Here is a 22,092-nt window from a genome sequence, read left to right on the forward strand (position 1 = left end):
GCTTGCAAGGCGAATATAACATCGTGTAGGGCGCAAGAATTCTGAGCTGATCCTAAACCTGATGCAAGAATAGATCGTCGCCGCACGCCACGGAAAGTCGAAGGATGTTTTTTTCGAGGCCCATAAGCTGCATATACTGGTTGTAAGTATTAGAAATATGTGACAAGTGTCGCTGCCTGTGGAAAGGAGAGACTCCCGTCATGCCGTGGGTCCATATGCCTCGGACCTTCCGCTGCAAGCCTCACCATGGACGGAAGGAACGACCCAGTGCCTGCCCAGTACTTGTTGCCCCTGCTCAACGTAAACAAAGTCTATGACGAAGCGGGTGTTAATTTGTCATCCTGGGGTTTCCAGGGTCTCCTAAAAAATCAGTAGGTATCTTTCCCGTCAATTCTTGCCCATCGCCGCCACCAAAGAACTCGCCTTCGCGTTCACCAGTTTCAGATATTCGCGCCAAGCATGTACACCCCATTGCAGGAATGTCAAAATATCATAAGCGGAAAGAGTTTCACCGACCCCCGCTGCCAATCCTCCGAAGCCGAGCCTAGAGCTCCCTGTTGGACGCAACATTCCTAGTCACCACGCAAGCCGCAAAACTCGGTGTCCTAGAGACTGCCTCGGTTATCTCAGCAGGGGTAAAAGAGGCGCTTTCTTTCTATTCAAGATAGCTATGTGTCTAGAGGAAGAAACGGCTTTTCTAGAAGACAAAGGGTTGATCGGGAAAATGGCGGCAGCTCGGCAGTCGGGATATCTCTCGCGAACTGCGGGGGAGCTTCAGGGGCGACAACCTCTACAGCTTTCAGTTTGCAACCTCATCTTCGAGATACCGACTCGACTTCCGCGAAACAATGCTTTGAAGGATGGATGACTATAATGGTCCAGACCCCTCGGGATCTCCTGAGAACCCGCCCCGAGGTTCTGAGGCCGGCCATGCATGCAACTCGTGCCGAAGGCGCAAGCTTCGGTGCTCTAGGGAACTACCAGCTTGTCAGCAGTGTCGGAAGACCCTCTCCGAGTGCTACTACGAGACAAAGCGTGCTAAACCTGGAATGAAGGCCGGGGCATTGGATAACATACATCGGCGACTGGGTGGGTCTATTGTCTGGCTAGCTCATGTCCATCCTTTGCTGATGCCGTCGTCAGATGTTTTAGAGAGGTCCGTTAGCAGACAGCAAGCCAAGCTGGAGAGCTTCGAGGAAGAAGGACCTGCTCCACAGAGCGACTCCACCATCCATAACCTCCTGTCTACACTTGCCGCCGGTCTACAGAAACTTGACAGACAATCGAGTCTTATCCAACGAGCAAGTGGTTCAGAAAATTCCACTAAGCGGCGGCGGAAAGACGAAAATGGGTCCTATGAAGTGCCTTCAATATTCCCAGCCATACCGGACGACTCCATCCTCAGCCATGTCTTGGAGGCTTACTTCATCTACATACACCCATGGACTCCAATCATCCACGAAGGTCGACTACGTAGGCGTCTTGTTGAGGATGCTGAACGAGGAAAGCTCCAACTTGTCGTTCATGCCATGACACTTATCTCAAAGCGATACATTGTCGACGAGGATGTTGCTACCTACCTCAACCAGTCTATGAGCGAGGCAGATGATGTGCGAGACTGGCTGGTAGCTCGAGCCTTGAAGCATCCATCTGTGGAGAACCTACAAGCACTGATTATAATAGCCTGCGATTATGTAGGTAGATATTCCCATCGCTGATATTCTAGCTTACAGTTGCAGATTGGGAGTGGTCACACTTCGGACGCATGGCCCATAGTTGGGTCTCTATCGCGCATGGTGGAATATCTTCAACTTACAGTTGAGCATGACGAGACGATGCAACACCCTTTTTCACAACCCTATCAATCTCTACCCCCGCCCAGAGATTGGACAGATGCCGAGGAACGACGAAGGATCTTCTGGGCAGTTTTTACCTTGGACCGCTTGTGCTCTGTAAGTATGGGCTGGAACACTAGCCTGACTGCCGACGACGTTCGGCGTCGTTTGCCGTGCGACGGAATTACCTGGCGCAAGGAGGACCCGGTAACAACCCCTTACTTTGGGATATGGGATAGATCCGCTGGTCGTATCGGGAATCCTATCGCCTTCCTCCCGAGTCATCCCGTTCAGGCTCGTCCAGAAGAGCAGGACAATACACTTTCCGATGCGGGCACCTCGCCTGGCGCAGCAGCCTCAGTCGTCGACATGTCCACTGTCGGGGCCTACGCCTATTGCATCGAGGCAACAGAATCCTTGAGTCGAGTAACCACATACTTCTTACAGCAGAGAGTCAACTTAAATGACCAGAAAGATTTTGGGGCCTGGCTTACCCGTTTCAAAGAACTAGACTTGCGACTCGTGCACTGGAAGATGCTGCTTCCCCAGAAGTGGACGGTCAATGTTGCGCAGCAGGGGTCGACCAGGATGGATCCTAACTTGACTCTCGCCCACGTCACTCACAACGCATCTATGATTATGCTCCACCAACCGATTGCATTTCCCTTGCGCGAATGGCCATTCAAGAGCCGTCTTCCCAGTGTCTGCAGCATGGAAACGTGTCAAACAGCAGCGATCGAAGTGGCCTCCATCACAAGCCACTACTTGAAGAGTTCCCTCCCGGCCTCTCCTCTAAGCAGTCAATTTGCTTTCTGCATTTTTATTGCTGCTCGTACTCTTCTTCTATATTGGCAAAACAGTCAGAGACAAGCCGGCATAGCGGCCGAGTTTTGGGTTCTGGTTCAGAGTCTCGACGCCATGTCTAGTCGGTGGGCAGGGAATCAGTCACAACCTGGACACAAGAACCTACCTGCCAGGTACTCATCAACATTGATTCAACTACACCAACGATGCATGCATGAGGAATCTTTCTACATCAATATTGCCGCTTACACTAACGAAGTACTATACTCAGACAACAATAGCCCATCACACCAAGATATGGAAGCAGGGCCTGGAAACGCCAGGAATAATGACGACATACATCATTCAACACAAGCTACTGATCCCTCTCGCGATCTTCAGTCTTATCCAGATGGTCGCTCAAATAACAGGCAAGGTTTAACTGGCAATCTTCCCCCGCTGACAAACCAGCCTGGACCTGGAATAACACCTTTGACGCCAGCTTCATTTCCACTCAACGTACCCATTCCGGATAATGGCAGTGTTACGGGGATTCTAACGACAGCTCTGGGATCTGACCCTGATGATTCGATGACCATGTCGCAGATGTTACTAGATCAGCAATTCACAGGGCTTGATCGAGTAATAAGTTATACTGATGGGCTATTTGGGTCGGAATTCGATGGCAGAAGGTGGTGATAGTAGCGAAAGCTGGGCTATCAACTTTGATACATGAAACACCAACAAATATTATCAGAAGAAATTATACACAAAAAGCCGCAGACGAAGCAGTCAGCCTGTCTGCAACAAGAAGCACATGATTTACTACGCAAAATACATAGATCTCAAAGCATGAGGCCACGTCAGTGGTCTACGCAGACCGTCTCTCCATTGACGCCAAGATCCCACGAACGCCTGCCCACTCAAACTCATCCAGTGTCTCCTCCCAGAGTCTCTCCCCATCTACCTTTCCGTCAGGTGTATACATTATCTTCGGCAACCTAAAAGCACTCCAACGTCAGTAACGATTTGTGTCTGCTTGATAGATAGAAAAAAGAAGAGTAACGATGGACTCACGGATGAACATCCCAATTCGCAACCCACCCCCCATGGCTCCTCGCCCCCTTAACAACCACAGCATTGATGTAAGCCCAAGCCCCATCCCTCAAGCTCCTCGCCACAACCCACCGAAAAGCCCCAAGCATAACCTGCTCAAACCCCGACAAGTCCCGATCCAAACCAGGCGTATCGACGAACCCAGGATCGCAAACGTTGACGATGACATCGGTGGGATCAACCAAGGTACTCAGCGACGAGACGAAGAACAGCAACAATAGTTTCGTGGTGTTATACCGCTCTGTACTCTTGAAGAAAACCGGGTCATCGAATGCAGATAGGATACTGGAGGCCTTTTGCTCTGCAAATGTAGCAGCGAGGGCGAGTCCCGAGCCGATTAGCGTTAAACGAGCCGGTTCGTCACCAGGTGGCCGTTTATCTTTGAGGACCGGCAAGAGCAGGATACTTAGCAGTGCCGTGGAGAGATAATTCACGGAGAAACACTCCTCGTGCTTTGTCTTTTCGTTGATTTTGAACTTTCCCGCGACGATGCCTGCGTTGAGTATAATGATGTCAATTCTGTCCAATTGGTCACACTTTTCCACGAAGCTCCTGATAGATTCATAGTCCAGCATATCAAGATTCCAAACTTCAATCTTTGCACTTGGAAAGCGGGATTGGAGTGATTTGACTGCTTCTGAACCCTTCCCTTTGTTGCGAGCTGTTATAATCAGGTGCGAGAGGTTATTGAATAGCAATTGAGCAGCGCATTCATACCCTAGACCGCTGGTCCCGCCTGTTATGATGGCGGTTTTGAGCGATAGATCGACGGGTGTCCGGGTGGTTGTTCGGGCCGTTGTCATTGATTTGAGGAAGTAGCAGACGAAGGAACCTGCTGGGCCGTGAGATAGAGACTTTGACATGTTCGCTGCGGAAGGGGAAATGGAGTTTGATGATATATAGTAGGAGTTGGCTGAGGAAGATGCACCCCTAGGTACCAGGTATATATACCCTTCTTCCAAGCTCGATTTGTCTTCGGATATACGACATTTGATTATTATTTCCTGAGACTACGGACTGATGGACTTCTCTCCATCCGTGATAGGGATTGGTGGTTACTAGAGAGCAAATGCTCGAGCATTTTTAACGACCAATCTCCCAGATCTTCGTCTTTGCCAACCGCCCGGATGAGGAATACAATCTGGCGGGTCACTGATAACATACGACGATTGGCTACTGCTGTGGAAAAGCCATGTGCGTTAAAGTAACACCATTGGCCAGAATCCCGAAAGATGCTTGCGCTAGCCCAAGAAGAGAAAGCAATCTGGTGGGCCCGGCCCGTCCAACGACCCGCATGCCTCAGCCGCGGCGCCCTCAGGCTCATGGGCTTCCTCTTATTCCTGAATGCCCCTGGAGTTTCCAAGGTCATTCTTGACACCTTCGAACCTTTGCGATGATTCCAGCGTCAGATTCTCTCCAGTGTACATCCCGGCGATAACGGATTTTCCGGAGAAAACTGCCGGTGTCAGCCTTGTGCTCCACCAGTACTCCAAGATCTGACACCACCAGGAACGCGTTACACCCGACAGCACTGACTCCCGTCTCATTTGGGTACCTAGCAAACAATGGCTACGGTAGTACAGCACGAGCACGAGCACGGCTTTGCATTTGTCTCCGTCAATAATTCCGGCAAGCCGCAGCCCACAGACCGCAAGACGATCCGGAGCCACTGTATGCGGGGGAAGAACAGGACTATTGGGTTGGGACCGCGGGCTCCGAGACGAGTATCACCGAGCAGTACATTGAGCTCCAGATCGAGATCTAGTTTGCATTTGAGTGAGGGGCTGGCGGAGGGCAGTTCTGGCTCAACTTTTGGCTTTGAGGTTTCGGGTCCTGAATCTTACTCTCGGTCTCCTGCCTTGGTAAATTCCAGCATACCAGGACTAGGAAATAAGGATTGCCACGATGAGACCGGAATCAACCTACAACTCAGCCAGTACAACTCCGGTGCAAATCAGGGGGAGAACGAGAATCATCACGCATTTACCCAACTAGAACAACAAACCCTAACAAAAATCTACACCCCTTCAACCCTCTCCCTCTTGCACTTCGCATTCGAAGTGACCACTGATGATAAGGCTTTTCTTTTCGACTGTAAGCCGCAACCCTTTCCATTCTACCGTATCACCATCGATTAATATCCAAATCCAGTCCTCAACGCCTTTACATCAACAATGTACCCCACCACCGCATTCACAGCGTACAACATAGCAACGTGCCCCTGGGCAAATTGGACATTCACCGACCCCTCATATCTACAGTGTATATTCTTCATGGCTTGTGTTCTGCGGGACCTCTCTCAATCTCAATGTCAATATGCGACTCACCCAGAAGGGAAATTGAAGTCCATAACTGCACCAACATACGGTGCATTGCGAAATACAATTATGCATCTGAACAAGCGTCTCTCACATCCTGATTCGAGTATAGCACTGGCTGATTCGACGATTGCTGTTGTTGTGATATTAACTATGTTCTGCTGTATGATGGGCGACCATGAGGGTGCTAAGGCGCATGTAGCGGGTTTAAAGATGTTGGTATTTCTTCGAGGCGGGATACAGGGGTTCGGAGGGAATGAGAAGTTGATTATTAAGCTTTCCAGGTAAGAGTGTTCTTCTTTCTTTCTTACCATTGAGATTCAGGTCGGGCTTGCTAATGCTTTGCTTATGCAGGGTTGACCTTGTTTACGCTCTGAATTCGGGGATGCAGGGGGTGTTCTGTGCTCGGCCAATTAATGCTGAGTATGGCCCTGGGCTTCAGGGGCCTGGCCTTGGTCTTAATTCCTTCTCTCCGTCGACTGAAATGCTGTATGGCGTTGTTGATAGCCGGCTTCTCCCAATGTTCAAGGAGATGCAGCACTACAGCACCCTGATAAACTCCGCACACGTGACTCGTCAACGAAGAACAATAGAGGAATACCATAGCGTGGTCTGTTCATTCCAGTATCGGCTGCTCCAATTGCAAGGATCTCTAAGCGACGGGCTATCTGAGTGTCTACGGCTTGCTATGCTTGCGTTTTTGATTACGACTTTTCAGTTTCCTGGGACGAGGGCGCAATATCCATACCTAGCTAATTGTCTCAAGAGGGCTTGTTGTGAGGTTATGAGGAATGACAGAGCATGTCATACGACGGACATTATGGGGTGGGTAATAATTGTGGGTGCGATTTCTGTTTTCGATGTCAACGTGGAAGAAGACTGGATGAAGACGATGTGGAAATCTCACGGTGATGTAGTAGACTGGTGTACTATGAGGGAGAAGGTAAAGAGTATAATGTGGGTTGATGTTCTGCAGGATGGCCCAGGCCAGATTGCATTTCAAAACTTGAATGAGCTTTGCCTATGAAGATCCAGCTTTACAGTACCCTTGAGGTTCCACAAACAATAATCAAATTCACCAAAGTTCCGCCTTCAATTCACAATTTGTTTGCCCACGGAGGCTCCTCGAGCAGCTGTCTAATGAAACCAGCAACAGCGTTGGGGTCTGAAAAAAAAGGGAAGTGACTGGTCTTTAGAGAAATCGTACGACGAATGCCTGTGGCTTCCACGACTTGCTTCTGGCGCTGTAGGGGAAACGCCCGATCATCCTCGCAATATATGTATGCGGCGGGGATATCCCTGTACGCTTCGTACTCCAAAGACTCAGAGCTCGTTCTGTCATTCGTTAGCTAGCGTCGATGTCGAGTCGGGGTGTACGAACGGTGAATAATGTGTTCGGAGCAATGAAGCGTGGTACTTGGCAAGCTCCGGAGGGAGGTCATGGTAAAAGCATTGTTCAGGATTTGCGATTGTGGTGAGCCCACCCTGGTCAGTGGAAGTCAGTATACACCGGAATAAGGTTAGAATCTGCGGAGATAGAGGCATATACCCCCATGTCTGTAATCTCCATCCAGGGGCCACCCTTCTCCCTGGGCACATCATTCCCAAATGCTCCTAATGCTTCAGCAACACAATTCCCCTTTGTCGGAACAAGACCAGCAATGTAGATGAGTTGAGTAACACCGCCAACGAGGTTCAATGTCCGATTCTTCCGTCCGAGGCCTGCCACCGCGTCTGTTGACGGACAACCACCGTACGAGTGGGCAACCACAACGACTTCCTGCCCCATCTCCACAAGCCCAGCCACGACCTTTCGAATGGCGGAGACATCCTCGGCGTATTTTACCGGACCGACCGCACCGGTAGAGGGGAGATGTACAGATGTCGTTGGATATCCGGCCGCGTGGAGCGGTGGAAGGAGGAGGTCAAATGTCGCTGGCGTGTGCCATGCGCCTGGGATGAAGACAATTGTCGGTCTGAGAGCTTGCGTTGGAGCCATTGAAGCAGCGAAAGAGATGTTGAACGGATGCGTTTGCCTGGACAAGACGCGATCAAGGCTACTATGGACGATGGTCGCACTTTCCTCTTGGATATCGACGTCGAGACGCGTTCCTTCCACTTTTTCTTTCAAGACAGAAGAGGAAAGCACGCGTCTTTAAAAGACAGCTGGTCGTTCCTTTCCCGCGAGAGAAAAGACTCCTTGCGGTCGAACCCCGCGCAGGAGGGGAACAGGTCTGTCGAAGATCGATCTGCCGTGTAACATGCCATTGGCCACTATTCCTATCAAGTCTACTGCGTTTCTTTGTTCGCATATGTATATTTGCTTTTTCGCAACAAAGAACTCACTAGGGCCGGGCTGGGCTAGACGCAACATCCCGCATCTTTCGGGCCACACCTGAGCCTGGAAACGAATTCAGGCTTCGAGGTATAATGTCGAATTTAGTTCATCATCAATGCCATTCTACCATGCTGCAAAACACTGAGCCTAGGCTCAGAAACGCTGAATACAGTTATGCTTGGCTCACAACCAGGGATGGACTAGGCCAGACTCATACAAAGAAAAGGCTAGGCGACGCGAGAGCCTACAAACCCAACTGACCTGAGTTCGGATAAACGCTCGGTAGTTGCCCTGCAAGTATTTCCTAGAATCACACCTGCCAAGGTCTCTGGTCCCTGTCCTTGTGTTGCCAAAATATTTCGGGGTACTACCCGTTGATCCTTCTCGGCAGTGGCGGGACATAAGCAAGCTGCGTATGCACAGGATCATCCCATGCATCATTGACAATATCATCTAGCTCACACGGAACTACCAGGCACGTCACTCTGGCCCGGGTACTGAAATTGACATAAAGACGACAATGTTAAACCTACGAAACGGCGTCAAGAGAACTAAGAACGCGGACTCAATCATCTACATAAATGTGCTTCCTTCAAACCACACCCAAAACGCGCCTATTCGTCAAGGCCATACCGAACACCACCAAGCGTAATGGACACTATGCACTCAATCTTAAACAAACTGTCTACCTCTTAACTCCGCCCACCAGGATACTCCCCCTCCCCAACAGGCCCAGCCCACCTCGCCCCCCCAAGCCCAACAACAAAATGCCCCATCAAACTCCCCCTATCCGCCCCATGCCAATGCGTCGTCCCCGGCGGCGCAAAGATAACATCCCCCTCCGCAATCCTTCTCGGCTCCTCGCCAAGTTCGGCAATCCACCCGTGGCCTGATGTAATGTACAATATCTGCCCTTCTTCATGGGTATGCCAGTATGTGCGGGCCGAGGGTGTGAAGAGGACATGCGCTATGGATGTTTCGTTTGATGAGTGGATAATTGTTTGGTAGACGGAGCCGGTGAAGGTGGTGTTTGTGTTTGTTGTGTTGAATGTTTTTGGGGTATAGATTTTGGTTCTAGGTTGGGCTTCCGGTACAGAGGGCGAGAAAGTGCTCTGGCTTGATGCCAGTGGGATGGCGCCAAGTGACAGGGACAACAACGACAGAACAAAATTAGAAATCATTTCGAAATTATGAGCTCAGAATATGATTGTCCCTCTAGAGTCTTGAAAGTCGTCCTTAGATAGTCTGGGATAGTAGAATCAGATATAGAACTGCTAAATCGCAGCTTCGCAGCAAAGTATTATATACCATGAAGCCAAGACTTCATAGGCAAGGGTGAGACCTTTGGTGTGACAAAGATCATCACGACAAGACTCGGCATGTACCTTGCTTATGTCTTAGCATATCCACAGCTGACAATAGCCTGCGCATTGCTAACATATATCGCCATTGACTGTGGACTACTTTATACCAATGTCGCATCGGCCCATTGTAGCCTGGCAGATGGGGCTAAGACCTTGCTGATAAATAAAGATATTTACGTCTGACGTAGGGAAAAGAGGCTGGCCACCGAGTCTGGCTAATGCTACGAAGTACTTTTCATTTTCGCACATCAGATAGAACTCGAATACTCAAAAGAATAATCTATCGCTTTTATTCCCTAAATATTCCCAAAAACCTCTATGCTCCTGAGCCCAACGCCCGCGTAATCTAGTTTTGAAGGCTCCAGAAAGCAAAAAAACAACAAAAGCCATCGCTATGCTATGAATATACCCGATTAATGGAATCCCACCTGCGGCACGGGGATAGTCGATAATCGTTTGATTGCGCGAGTTGCCGTGGGAGAGAGCGCATTCTTGGTCTCCAGTGCAGTGGTTGACTTATCCTGCCACGCGAGGCTCTGTCCACAATTAGTCCAAGATATTGAGCAAGAGTTTCAAGTGATGCCGGACTCACCACGGCCTCTTCCCACCCCTCCAACATGGTGCTGAGATCATGCCTCCCCCATTCCCTCTCCCTCTCACCCTCCCCCTTCCCATCTTGATGCAAGAACTCGTCAAACAAATTCCACCCCTCCCCAAACTCACCAGCCTCATTAACCGCAACAGTCTTAACCAACGTAAAATACTCAAAAACATCTAATCCCCTCGGTCTTCCACCAGGCCAATATCCCTTTTCACCAGCTCTATACAATAAATCCCGCACGTCATCATCAAGGTCATACCGCTTCGCATCAAAACAACCATCGCGCTGGTCAAGCTCTATACATCTTCTCAGTTTCCACTCTAGTATTAGACGTTCTGCGCCACCGCAGAGGAGATATGTCCCGTCGGATACGGACGAGGGTTTTAGGCCGCGGAGGGGGTATGTATTTCTCGTTAGGGGGAGGAGGCGGGAGAGGTATTGCGGGGAGGTAGTGAGGGGGGCGAGGAGTTCGAAGCAGGAGGGGTGATAGTAGTCTATTCAGTCCACTTATTAGTCTATAACACTCATTGTTGGGGGTTAATGAGGGGTAGTAAGGTACATACCAGAAGAAGACCGAAACCAACTCTCCCCACTCATCCCCGGGTTAAGCGCCAACCTCAGCGACTCAGGCTCTATTGACCTCTTACATCCCGGTAGAGAACACTTTATGGGAATAGTTGTGTCGGGACATCGTTCGATAAAGAAGAGGGGTTGGATGTGGTTCAGGTTGTATGGCCGGGGATGCGCGGAGTCAAGGCCGAGATGGCGGTGGAGGCGGGCGCGTTCATGGTCGAGGTTATCGCAGTCAGGTTCTGAGTCGGATGTATCGCTTGGAGAAGAGAGTTCGATGACATCAACATTGATTTGGGATTTAGGGTGTGTGAAGGTGAGGTCTAGGTGGTGTGGTTGTGGTTGTGTGGCGGGGGAGGGGTATGGGGATGTCATGCTTGGCGCCATTGTGCCCTGAGGAGCGATGAGGATAGCGATAGAAGACAGAGATAACAAGAAGAAAGAGATAAGAGAAAGACCGGGGTAGCTAGCTCATATAAAAGGCCCAGCTAGGTACCTTTCTGCCCCTCTTCTCTTCGAACAACTTCCCGACCGGACCAGAGAGTACAGACCCATACAGCGCTGTTCCTCCACACCAGCCAATGACGCCCATCTCCAATGCAGTCAAGACAATCTAGCCCGCATCCAGGAACGGTTCTGCCCGAAGCCGGAGCGTGCGCAATATTCTAACTGCTGGAGGTGGAGGTCAGGCACAGACCGCATTTTAATGGGCTTCGGATTGGTGGGGTTATCCCGGGGGGTGCCTGTTGGAGGTTGCCTCGCAATTGGCTTGATCGAGGAACATCCAATGCTTGGTGGTCATTTCAAGTGATGAGCTTGGATATTACTGAACAGTAAGATGAGGAGCTACCTACAATAGGACTGTTCATCTTCAGTTCAAAGCGTTGTCCATTCTCCAAAGAGGGGTCTGTGGATCCAATCCCTCGTCAGGGTGAATAGCAATTTAGCAATTCAAAATCAGGCAACTAAGGCAGTTAATTACTTAAACAAGAGCAGTTCCATTCTTCATTCTTCCTTCTTCCAGCTTGGCGCGTCATCAACTTCACAACAATTTTACATGGACTCGTTACTACGGCTCCCAAACGAGCTCCTGCTCGACATTGCTGCATTTTCCAACTCAAAGGAAATCGCCAGGCTAACATGTACCTGTCGACGACTTCACTCATTACTCAACATTCCTCTCTACTGCACTGGCCTGGACGAAGATCCGCCCGCCATTGTGCGCGCCGCCGAGTCATGCAATGCGCCCGCCCTCCAGCTCGTGTTCCAGTACACCAAGCCATCACCCGATGCATTGTATGAAGCTTTGAAAAAGGCGACTGCAAAAGGCAACGAGGGTATAACCCGGTTGCTCCTCGACCGTGGAGCTCCCATTCGGGATAGCGCGCCTGAAGTGGGTGGCAGTCCTTTGTATCTAGCGGCAATCAAGCGCTCGCTATCCGTCGTGGAAGTACTGCTCAAAGCAGGCGCTAGTCCAATTGCTCTCCATGTGTATGATGTTGCAGCGATCATTGCCAAGTCAACAAAGGTAGGCCGTTCCTCGGATAGCGTAGTGAGTGGCGCGCGATTTGATCCACGCATCCTGCAACTTCTTGTCAGTCATGGCATGGATATTGCAAGCGATCCGGTGGTTGTAAAACGACTGCTCAAGTCTCGCTCCATGATTCCCCTCCTTGAAATCCTCATCGACCTTGGTTTGAACCCCATGTACCCAGGTCACAGAGAAACCCTTCTGCGGGTCGTCATGAACAGAGTGGAGAAACAGGATTCGGATGAGTACGCTTCGTTGGTAAGAAAATGTGCTGACGTTGGTGCGAATATCAACCATCCTTCAACTACCAACAGCCTGTTACATACTGCGGCCGGGCGTGGGATGACGACGACTGTCCGGGCACTGATCGAGTGTGGTGCTGTGGTTGATGTTCGCAGACGCCATAGACTGACGCCTCTACAGGCGGCTCCTGAGGACAACAATGACGATAATGTCGATATCATGCAGGCGCTGCTGGACGCCGGAGCTGATATGACAGCTGTTGATGAAGAAGGGGAGCTACGCGTTTTGATCCGCGTAATCAACCAGAACAATCGTCCGTGTATGAGATTACTCCTGGATCGAGGGCTGGAGTTGGTTCCGGCTGTGCCACTATCGCAGCTCTTGTTGGCAGCTGCTCATCTCAACGATAGCTCTGCGGTGCGACGTCTGTTGGCTGCATCTGAGAAAAGCACAAGTATCTTGCTTGCCACTGACAAGGAACAAAATACAGCGCTGATGATCGCTTCACGACTTGCCCACGATGACATAATCAAACTCCTGTTCCTACACCTACAGGGACTCTCCCCATTCCTCTCATTGAAGAATAAAACTGGGGACTCTAGCCTTCATCTCGCCATGTACAGCGGAAGCCCATCCACGGCGCGGTTGTTGATAGCGTCGTGTCCTGATCACACTAACGAGGGGAATTCATCTGCCCTGACACCTCTTGCGATTGCAGTCCAGAACCAGCCAGCGGATGTAGTGAATGAACTTATCGAGAAGGGGGCGGATATGAACTGGGTAGACAATCAACGACAGTCACTGCTACATCACGCAGTAATACGAGGGGACTTGGGTATTGTCAAGGTCCTACTCGAGCAGAACAGCCCACGTACCTCCAACAACAAAGGCCAAACACCCTTTGCACTGGCTATGCAAAACGAAAAGCCTGATCTGGTGAAGATGTTTTTGGATCACGGGGAACCCGCCGATCAATGTGATCAGCAAGGGAAAACCCCGTTGATGACCGCCGTCGAGAGGGGATCGACTGACATAGTCAAGGTTCTTGTCGAAGCCGGCGCGAGCACTGAACCAGTAGCACTGCTGAGATTGGTGGACGAGGAGCGGGTAGCACTTTCCATGATCCAGAAGAGAAACACGCCTGATATCGCCAGATTGTATCTGAGCCTAGGGGCGGGGACGAATATAAGTCCACAAGTTGCCAGGACTATCCTCGTCCGTGCCATACAACGACGTTGGCTAGACCTGGCCACGATTGTACTCCAGACGCATGGTGCAAATCTCGACATTGATTCCATTTCGGCATTTTCTGTGGAAAGAACCGCTCTAGGCTGGGCCGCCGGGCGGGGATACGTGGATGTTGTGCGCGAGTTGCTGCGCTTAGGGGCAGATCCTCTGTACCGGGACTCACTGGGCCAAACGACTTTCTCTTTCGCCGCTCAAGGAGGAAGCGTAGAGGCGATGGTGGCTCTTGTGGAGCATATAAAGTCGACGTCTTCTGTCGATACTCAGGAACGCTGCCCGGCCAAGGCTGCTCTGGAGAGCGAGGACATTGATGGCAACACGCCATTGTCCAACGCTGTCTCGTTTGGCCGTATTAAAACGGTGGACTGGCTTCGAACCTGGGGAGTCAATATGTATCACACCAATCGCAATGGCCAGACGGCCATGGACGTGGCAGCAGATCTCGGCCTAGACAAAATGGTATCGTGGTTTGAGCAACATGGAATGACCCCTGGAAACCACAGTATGGGAGATTAACCGCTTGACTTGGTTCCTATTCATGAAGAAGCACTTTGGCAATCAATAGCTGGCGCGAGAGCAGTAGGTCAAGTCTGTTTGAGACACAGCTACGGGCCATGCCTACGTTGACCGGTCAGGCAGGAGGTCGCGCCTTCCTGATAAAGGCACTTTCCTATTTTCTAAGGTGGTACACTGCACTATACAGGAAAGTACGACCTGCCTCCTTTTGTTGTTCTCTGGGAAGGATCAGAAAGACCAGACAAAAATGACCGCGGAATATTTTTGACAAAACATGTCCATTCAACTAGCAGCTCCCGCAAACCTCGAATAATGACAATTGTAACATCACTCAGTCTTTCGGTCTTTTTCCATCAGCAATCTCAACATGCTCCAGACCTTCACCCTTATCATCCTCGGCCCCCTTGTCCCCGGAACACTCTTTAACGGCATACTCGCCGCTCTCATACATCCCTGCCTTGACGTCCTTTCGCCACAGGAACTGGCCCAGCATAAAGAGGCTCCACCAGCAGATGACGAAAATTGTGTTGACGGTGTATCCTTTGCGCCATTTGGGTGCTGCAAGATACATTTGTTAGTATGGGGGTTCAATAATGGGCCTTCACGGGCGTGGACGTACCTTCGACGACAGGGAAGACGGTGATCGGGTAGAAGCTGAAGAAGACCCAGCCGAATGTCATCTAATCTTGTTATTAGCCTATCCTGAGGGAAATTCCGGGAAAAGATGTTCCTACCATTGCTCCTGACGTAAACGCCCGCGCCTCCGAATCGTCTCTCATCACCATATTCACCCAGGGGAAGAGTATAGGCGTGACGCAGGATGTGAATCCAAGGAGGTAGTACGCCGTGACTATAGTACCTCGTCAGCATGGCGCCTGATCAGAATTCCGGCAAGATCTTACACTTCAACCCCGTCGGGATATCCCAAACCAGCAGGCAAACGTTCGAAAACAACAACACCGTTGCGACGACCGACATAACTGCCCAGAACGGGTAGACCATAACCAGAGACGTCGCAAGGATACCCGCAAAGACCGAGACAGCCTGCACACCCGTCGGAATCATGTTGATTTGAGATATCGTCCACGTCCCATGCGTATCAGCCTGGTCCTTCAACCAGAGAATCATCTGGCCCGCGACATAAGACGTGCATTGGAAGCTTTTATCCCAGTTAGCTCTCATCCGAGATTCCATGGGGAGGAAGAAGACTCACAAAATATAAGTAAAAACAGCCACATAAAAATGCCAATGCCGAAACACCCTCTTCAGCATCTTCTTCCCAATCTTCCGACTATCCCTCACCCCCTCACTCTTCATCCTACTCCTACAAAGCTCATGATCCCTTGCCGTCAACCACCAAACCTTCGGTCCAGAAGGCAACCCCGGAAAGAAAAAGAATCCAGCAACAGCAATCGGCAACGAAATACACCCATCAATAACAAACAACCACCTCCACCCCGCCATCCCATGTTTCCCATCTAGCGTCTCATGCGCAGCGGCCTGGAGGTACCCACCGATAAAGGACCCCAAGTTGCTCGAGACAAACCACACGCCAGCCCGCTTGAATAGTTCGTCGCCCCGGTACCATGAGGAAAGAATGTACATTGTCCCCGAGGACACGGGTGTTTCGAGAACGCCTAGTAGGAAGCGAAGACCGTAGATGTCGTGCACGTTGCGAAGCCGGCATTGCGCGAATGTTATTACTGTCCAACAGACTTCCATGGTGGGCAGGAAGAAACGTGCGAATTTCGGGCGCGACATTATCATCATGCTGGGGATTTCGAAGATCATGTAGCCGATGTTGTAGAATGTGCCGAAGAGGGAGTATCTATTTTGTTTGTTAGTGGTGGGCTTGCTAGAAAAGGAAGGTATGCATACTCATTCCCATAAAGCTCTAGATCCTCCTTCATTCCCGATGAATAGGCATTATTGATGTTCACCTGGTCAAGCCATTTAACAAAGTCTGCAGGACATATCAGCTCCTTAATTCCACCCAAACCAAAGAACAAGAGAGGGAAATATACAAGCCAAACAACAAAGTGGCAAAAGCACACAATCCAACTTAAACAGCAACTTCCTCTCCTGCTTCGAATAGTGGCTCGGGTACCAATCGAAGAGATAAAGCCACGCTACCCACAGCGAGCGAGGCTTTGGCTTCTCCGCTGGATTGGGCGTAGAGGCAGAGGCATCCTTCTCAGCATCAAGAACCTTTACCTCTTCGAATGTTGCCGGATTACCCACGTCAACGGTCATAGGCTGATCGAGGCTTGTCTTTGCTTTGGCGACTTGATCGGCCATTTCGATGCTCGTGGCCCTGTCTTGACTCTGTCTTTAAGAGATATTCCAGTCTGAAAATTGATGTGGAGATAACAACACGACCATGACCTTGCCCTCAGTTGGCTTCTTATATACACCCTCCCTCAGGGTTATCATGCCCAACTATGATTGGACCACACCACCCGCTTCCCCAGGGTTCGATATGCGGGTTGCGGGGTATCAGGATTGTGGTGGAGGGTTGGGGAAGGACGGCACGTCGGGGGAATTGGGCTGGCGTTGCGGACGATCTTCCTCCGGTGGATGGGCGTTTCGAGGGAACAATGGGCGGGGCTTGCATCTGGGGTGATTTGGCCGAATGGTGATCATGAAGTCCAGTCAAATGGGGAAGGGTATCTTGAGAGTATTGTGAGGTGCGAAGGAGACTTGAAGTCGTTCTGTTGTGCTATGAGAGGCATCTGTATCTAGTCGATTTGTGCGAGTTTCGGTATGTCGCCTCAACTGGGCTGGGATACTGTTGTATGATAGGATTGTAGATAACTCTATACTCGATAGAATTTATTTAACAGTACGTACTTATGTAAACCAAAGTCAGGTTATTTTACATGAATTTCCAGATCATCGCCCGCTGACTCGATAACTAGTCGAGGCCTATTCAACCACATATCGCGAACAGTAGCAGGCGTTAAACCTGCATTCGCCGACACAGCAAACACGCCCGTAACAAACGAAAACTTCATATTATTGTGCTCCATACCATCGACTTTACCTTCACTTTTATTGCATGGGATAGTATGTCGCACAATAGGAATAAAAGTTCTCGAAGCAATGAGGTTGGTGTTCGGATCCGCACGTAGGAACGATGTTCTGCTGCTGAGTCTTGCCTCGCCGGCATCTAGAGCAAATTCTGTTTGTTGTGTAAGATCTACAATGCCGCTTGCACCAGCTCGAGATCGAATCAAGAAACCTTGATCATCGGCACAGTACCCTTCGATCTCTTCGGTGCTCGAGTGCACTGCTGGAATGAATGTGCCGGGAGGAGTCTCGGCATCTATGGCGAAACCGGCGTCGACAATTTGAAGGTCATCCGCCACGAGCGATAGGATCTGTGGGTTGCTGCACGTAACTCGATGATCTCGAACATGCCATCCGGGGAATATCTCCACCAGTGGAATCAGGATTGTTGTGATGGTCAGGTCCAGGTACTTCCATGGTCGCCAAATACTTGATAGACCAGGTACAATGTGAGTATCTTGACTCAGGACCCTAACATTCACGATCTTCTCCTGATAAGGCTCACTCCTCACCCGCCATGTGTCTCCTCCGTCATGGCTTACGGAAATCGTACTATCAGGTGCCATTTGCTCGAGTAGCGGACCACACGAGACACTGAACCCAAACGCAGATGAGTAGGCAAACTTCCCATACTTGGCTTCACGGGCTTTATGTCCTTTCTTCGTCATTTGTCCAGAAGAGAGAAGGAAATGATGCTCTGGGCTGTTACAGAGGATATGCCGCGGTGGCCAGACAACTTGCACTTTGGGCAGTGCAGGTCCTGACTCCGGGGCGGATGGATGCGGAAGCTCTGGTTTATTCCAGAAGCTATGGGCCTCGGGGAGCATGAGAATAGTGAATGTCTTCAGGCACCAGTATACTGATTGTGGGGAGTTGTAGTTTTCGCTCAGGTACATGTTTGGGTATGTGAAGCCGATGTTTAGAGTGCCGTCCACGTTGAAAATGTCCAGGTATCTTGCCCACCAGCGCAATTGGCGCAAAATAAGGCCCTTCACAGTACCTATATTCGATACTGGTTCCGGGAGCTTGACATCGGCGCAGACAGCCGCGGACCAGAATGCGGCAAAGGCAAAGCGATAGGTCATGCTGCGACCGAAGGGAATAGCAGCCCCTGAATTATTGTTAATGATAAAAGCAGAAACAGATCAGGAAAGTGATACCTTTGGGGTCAAAATAGCGCCAGAACACTGACGCGAAGTCTTTTGCTGACTGGCGATATTTCTCTGCCCTCACAACATCCTCATCGCCTGCGAAACGGACGTACAGTAGCTGAGCGAACTGTATCGCAAAGCTGCCCGAGTAGTAATCTGCCTGTTTGCTTTCGTCGCCCCATAAGCCATCGCTCGACCATCCCTCGCCAATCTCAAATGTATCAAGAGTGTTCAAGTCGGCTGTGATTTGAGGTTGAAGCTTGTCGCGTGGAATGCCGAGCGACTTGACCAAGGCAAGGTTTACGAAGATGCGAAACCAAAGCCAGTTGTTCTGAGGCATTCTATGCTGATTGATTTGGTTTAACCAAGTTCTCAGATTCTCTTTCGCCCTGCTATCCATTCGGCCGAGGAAAGTATCAGGAGTAGCCAGAAGCGCGATGGCTATCGACTCCATCTCTACCATCCGTTGGTCAAAGTCACCGAGATCGCCCCAGTACTCTGGGGAGTCGGGATCTGTTCCTGCTTGCAGTCCATTGATCCATGTTCTGAGCTCCGCAGTGACTTCCCCTTCGCCATCGTCTTGTAGCAGGAAGGCAACCACCCATAGCGGGCGAGCGAACCCTTCTATTTGTGCTGAGGTCTCATCAAAGCCTGCTGCCGTTGCAACTGGGACTCTTATTTTCGCTCCATTCATGCTCTTGTACCGATGCAGTGCAGATACAATGGCCGTCGCTGCCTCAAATAGACCAGTCCGTGAGTCGAAAGGGTTGTCCGTGAAGCCTGCAAGAGGAGCCATGATGGTGAATTTGCTGTGACTTCGGCCTCCTCGTTGAGCCTTCTCGATACCCAAACAGCATTACTGGTTGTCTAATTGAGGATGTTGGTGAGATTCACCAGTTGTCGGGTCAATCTCAACCGACTCCAACTGATTTACAGTCAGTGGTGGAAATCCCCCCGGAGCGCGGAGGATTGGCAGCGGAGCCCGGGATATTTGCCATGCCTGCCCTCATTGCAACATTCAGTCAGATGACTGATGCCTTGAAACGCAAAGAGCCTCAAATATAACCACAAGGGGGACGTGGCGCTTGTAAGTATTTGTTCCAGTCACCCGGTTCCTTCCCTTCCAGCCATTCCATCTTGACCGGGGCCAGGAAGGAGCTAACTGATCCCTTATCACCACACAGTTTCGGCTTTATTCCATGTATTATTCCTTCAGAACTCGCGTCAGACGCCATGACGAGCCAACTACCCTCTCGTACACCGAGTACATCATCGTCGTCCTCTCTCGACGTGCTATCGCCGGTGCCCAAGAAGCGAAAAGCCGAGAGTGTTAGCTCCTTCTCAGAAGAACATTCTGACCAAGATGGGATATCACAAACCTTGCCCAAACGTGTTCCCGAGAATCAACTATCAGGGCTCTTCGCTGAGAACATCGTGGCGAAGATCCTCCGAACGGCGTCCACGTCAATAAACAATCCTAGCCTCTTCACCAACCCAGTTGGCGTACCCTTGGCCTATCCAGAAACAGTCCCGCAGACTGGGCCTGCTACCGGGAACTACGAATTCCGAGACCCAGAGTTCTGGACATGTGGATTTTTCCCAGGCAGCATCTATGCCCTTCTGGAAAGAAGCACGAAGTATCCTCAACACGTGTCCGTCAGTGCCACAAGGCGTATCTCCACAGCCGATTTACATCTGCGTGACCTGCGGTCCCAATTGCGGTCACTCGGCAAGTTATGGTCGAGGTCATTACATAGCATGGCCTTCCGGACGGATACCCATGACATCGGATTCATTGTCATGCCTGCCTTACAACGCGACTGGGAACTTTTCGGAAACGAGCAAAGTCTTCGGTCCTTAATTCAAGCTGCACGAAGTCTGTCGAGCCGGTATATTCCCTCGGCCGGAGTCATCAGGAGCTGGGATTGTTTGGTAAAGAAAGAAATTACTGTTACCGACCAGACAGAAAACGCATTGGTGATCATCGACAGCTTATGCAATTTGGACCTTTTATTCTATGCTTCCGCCCATACCGGGGACACATCACTAGCTGAGCTAGCAGCGAGGCATGCCCGTACATTGCTACGCACACATCTCCGGGCAGAGCGTGCAATTTCCGCTCGCAAGAATGGATACCAAGGTCAACTGTACTCAACGTGTCACGTCGCCAACATTGACCCCGCGACGGGAACCCTCAAGTGGCGATGGACGGCTCAGGGGTACAGCAATGAATCAACATGGGCTCGTGGTCAAGCTTGGGCCATCCTGGGCTATGGGCAGACGTACATGTGGACTAAGGACTCGGTCTTCCTAGACGCCGCTTGTGGGTGTGCCGAATACTTTCTGCACAGGCTCGCCACCTCACCCTCCTGCGTCGAAGTTGACGTGGACCCTTTCATCTCCTACACTACCATCCCAAATGGCCATAAACTACGGGGACGAGTAGGTCGATTTGTCCCCCTATGGGACTTTGACGCGCCGGTTGATCCCACAGGGCCACTTCGGGACTCCTCGGCAGGTGTCATCGCAGCGAACGGCATGATCGTGCTTTTCCAGGCCCTTACGAGCATCGGCCAGGATGCACTGGCTCGACGATTCCTGGATTCTGCCATCGCAATTGTACAAGACACGATTGATCTCTGTCTAGCTCCAGAGAGAGCTCACTTTTTCAGCGACGGCAAAACAATTACAGTGGAAGACGATATTTATGGATCAACGTTCGAAGGCATCCTTAAGAACGGAACTGCGAACAACAATGAGCATGCGCGCCGGCGATATGCGGATCACGGATTGGTATATGGGGATTACTATCTCATAGAGTTCGGGAACAGGTTGCTTGATTCGGGCATTGTGTAAAGTACTAGCATGGATGAGATAAACTGCACAGTAGAAGTTCTATTTGTCAATTTGCCCTGTGCGGCCCTGGTATTCTTATTCCCTGTCGCTTTGCTTGATATGGCAAGAACCATGGAATCGCTCCTTCCTTCTTATAAACACACTCCACACCTTTTTATTTCGAAAGGCGCGACTGTCGGCGAGGCCTGAGTAATCCGGCAGGTGTTCCAAGGCGCCCGCTCACGTAGACACGAAACTCCCAATCTCTGCTAGCAGTGTCCCTCTGCTATATATGCTGAGAACAGTAGTCTCTTGTTCAACAGAAGATGCAGGAGTCTTTGTTATATTGCAGCTGCCTCAACAACCCTTTGACCACAGGTACCCTGGCATACGGTAGCCGACAGACAAACTCGGTCAGGCGGGTGTACTTTTCAGCTTCAACGCCTTCACGAATATACGGAACTCCACCATGCTCCCTCAATTGTGGGCTGATCTACTCAGCTGGGGGCCAACGCTTTACCAAGATCGGTCGAATGGTGCGCTGGCGATCTTGGCCAAATGAAACAAACCAATCATG

At 50.6% G+C, this 22,092-nt stretch overlaps 12 protein-coding genes across 12 annotated transcripts; 6 read left to right on the top strand and 6 right to left on the bottom strand.

The window, feature by feature from the left end:
• Positions 1 to 860: 860 nt before the first annotated feature.
• Positions 861 to 3,317, top strand: BDV14DRAFT_207768 (Zn(II)2Cys6 transcription factor; the record flags this gene model as incomplete). Its single annotated transcript, XM_073775225.1, has 3 exons — positions 861 to 1,089; positions 1,144 to 1,694; positions 1,734 to 3,317. 3 exons carry the CDS (start codon positions 861 to 863, stop codon positions 3,315 to 3,317), a joined length of 2,364 nt encoding a protein of 787 aa, XP_073629968.1.
• Positions 3,318 to 3,489: 172 nt separating this feature from the next.
• BDV14DRAFT_188647 (uncharacterized protein) lies at positions 3,490 to 4,597 on the bottom strand (the record flags this gene model as incomplete). The annotated part of the gene is made up of 2 exons (XM_073771094.1): positions 3,490 to 3,619; positions 3,696 to 4,597. 2 exons carry the CDS (start codon positions 4,595 to 4,597, stop codon positions 3,490 to 3,492), a joined length of 1,032 nt encoding a protein of 343 aa, XP_073629969.1.
• Positions 4,598 to 5,299: 702 nt separating this feature from the next.
• On the top strand, positions 5,300 to 6,340 carry BDV14DRAFT_198471 (uncharacterized protein; the record flags this gene model as incomplete). Its single annotated transcript, XM_073772967.1, has 2 exons — positions 5,300 to 5,828; positions 5,886 to 6,340. 2 exons carry the CDS (start codon positions 5,300 to 5,302, stop codon positions 6,338 to 6,340), a joined length of 984 nt encoding a protein of 327 aa, XP_073629970.1.
• Positions 6,341 to 6,546: 206 nt separating this feature from the next.
• BDV14DRAFT_170454 (uncharacterized protein) lies at positions 6,547 to 7,026 on the top strand. The gene is made up of 2 exons (XM_073768205.1): positions 6,547 to 6,903; positions 6,960 to 7,026. Exons 1-2 carry the CDS (start codon positions 6,573 to 6,575, stop codon positions 6,962 to 6,964), a joined length of 336 nt encoding a protein of 111 aa, XP_073629971.1. The 5' UTR covers positions 6,547 to 6,572; the 3' UTR covers positions 6,965 to 7,026.
• On the bottom strand, positions 6,888 to 8,267 carry BDV14DRAFT_170455 (alpha/beta hydrolase). Its single transcript, XM_073768206.1, has 3 exons — positions 7,602 to 8,267; positions 7,434 to 7,537; positions 6,888 to 7,387 (listed from the first exon to the last, which is right to left on the bottom strand). Exons 1-3 carry the CDS (start codon positions 8,049 to 8,051, stop codon positions 7,150 to 7,152), a joined length of 792 nt encoding a protein of 263 aa, XP_073629972.1. The 5' UTR covers positions 8,052 to 8,267; the 3' UTR covers positions 6,888 to 7,149.
• An 815-nt stretch (positions 8,268 to 9,082) lies between these two features.
• Positions 9,083 to 9,571, bottom strand: BDV14DRAFT_198473 (cupin domain-containing protein; the record flags this gene model as incomplete). The annotated part of the gene is made up of 1 exon (XM_073772968.1): positions 9,083 to 9,571. The coding sequence occupies one exon, from the start codon at positions 9,569 to 9,571 to the stop codon at positions 9,083 to 9,085; it is 489 nt and encodes a 162-aa protein (XP_073629973.1).
• A 596-nt stretch (positions 9,572 to 10,167) lies between these two features.
• BDV14DRAFT_198474 (uncharacterized protein) lies at positions 10,168 to 11,312 on the bottom strand (the record flags this gene model as incomplete). Its single annotated transcript, XM_073772969.1, has 3 exons — positions 10,168 to 10,290; positions 10,347 to 10,849; positions 10,919 to 11,312. The coding sequence occupies 3 exons, from the start codon at positions 11,310 to 11,312 to the stop codon at positions 10,168 to 10,170; spliced, it is 1,020 nt and encodes a 339-aa protein (XP_073629974.1).
• A 670-nt stretch (positions 11,313 to 11,982) lies between these two features.
• On the top strand, positions 11,983 to 14,460 carry BDV14DRAFT_198475 (ankyrin repeat-containing domain protein; the record flags this gene model as incomplete). Its single annotated transcript, XM_073772970.1, has 1 exon — positions 11,983 to 14,460. One exon carries the CDS (start codon positions 11,983 to 11,985, stop codon positions 14,458 to 14,460), a length of 2,478 nt encoding a protein of 825 aa, XP_073629975.1.
• A 331-nt stretch (positions 14,461 to 14,791) lies between these two features.
• On the bottom strand, positions 14,792 to 16,941 carry BDV14DRAFT_207769 (major facilitator superfamily domain-containing protein; the record flags this gene model as incomplete). Its single annotated transcript, XM_073775226.1, has 7 exons — positions 16,485 to 16,941; positions 16,339 to 16,423; positions 15,674 to 16,288; positions 15,363 to 15,619; positions 15,195 to 15,310; positions 15,080 to 15,140; positions 14,792 to 15,018 (listed from the first exon to the last, which is right to left on the bottom strand). The coding sequence occupies exons 1-7, from the start codon at positions 16,756 to 16,758 to the stop codon at positions 14,792 to 14,794; spliced, it is 1,635 nt and encodes a 544-aa protein (XP_073629976.1). The 5' UTR covers positions 16,759 to 16,941.
• A 389-nt stretch (positions 16,942 to 17,330) lies between these two features.
• Positions 17,331 to 19,582, bottom strand: BDV14DRAFT_207772 (DUF2264 domain-containing protein; the record flags this gene model as incomplete). Its single annotated transcript, XM_073775227.1, has 2 exons — positions 18,690 to 19,582; positions 17,331 to 18,640 (listed from the first exon to the last, which is right to left on the bottom strand). The coding sequence occupies exons 1-2, from the start codon at positions 19,474 to 19,476 to the stop codon at positions 17,331 to 17,333; spliced, it is 2,097 nt and encodes a 698-aa protein (XP_073629977.1). The 5' UTR covers positions 19,477 to 19,582.
• Positions 19,583 to 19,913: 331 nt separating this feature from the next.
• On the top strand, positions 19,914 to 21,536 carry BDV14DRAFT_198478 (Six-hairpin glycosidase-like protein; the record flags this gene model as incomplete). Its single annotated transcript, XM_073772971.1, has 1 exon — positions 19,914 to 21,536. The coding sequence occupies one exon, from the start codon at positions 19,914 to 19,916 to the stop codon at positions 21,534 to 21,536; it is 1,623 nt and encodes a 540-aa protein (XP_073629978.1).
• BDV14DRAFT_170461 (uncharacterized protein) lies at positions 21,533 to 21,786 on the top strand. The gene has a single exon (XM_073768207.1). It carries the CDS (start codon positions 21,546 to 21,548, stop codon positions 21,723 to 21,725), a length of 180 nt encoding a protein of 59 aa, XP_073629979.1. The 5' UTR covers positions 21,533 to 21,545; the 3' UTR covers positions 21,726 to 21,786.
• Positions 21,787 to 22,092: the final 306 nt, after the last annotated feature.

Source organism: Aspergillus stella-maris (assembly GCF_047715825.1).
Source record: "Aspergillus stella-maris strain CBS 113639 unplaced genomic scaffold BDV14scaffold_16, whole genome shotgun sequence".
NCBI lineage: Eukaryota > Fungi > Ascomycota > Eurotiomycetes > Eurotiales > Aspergillaceae > Aspergillus > Aspergillus stella-maris.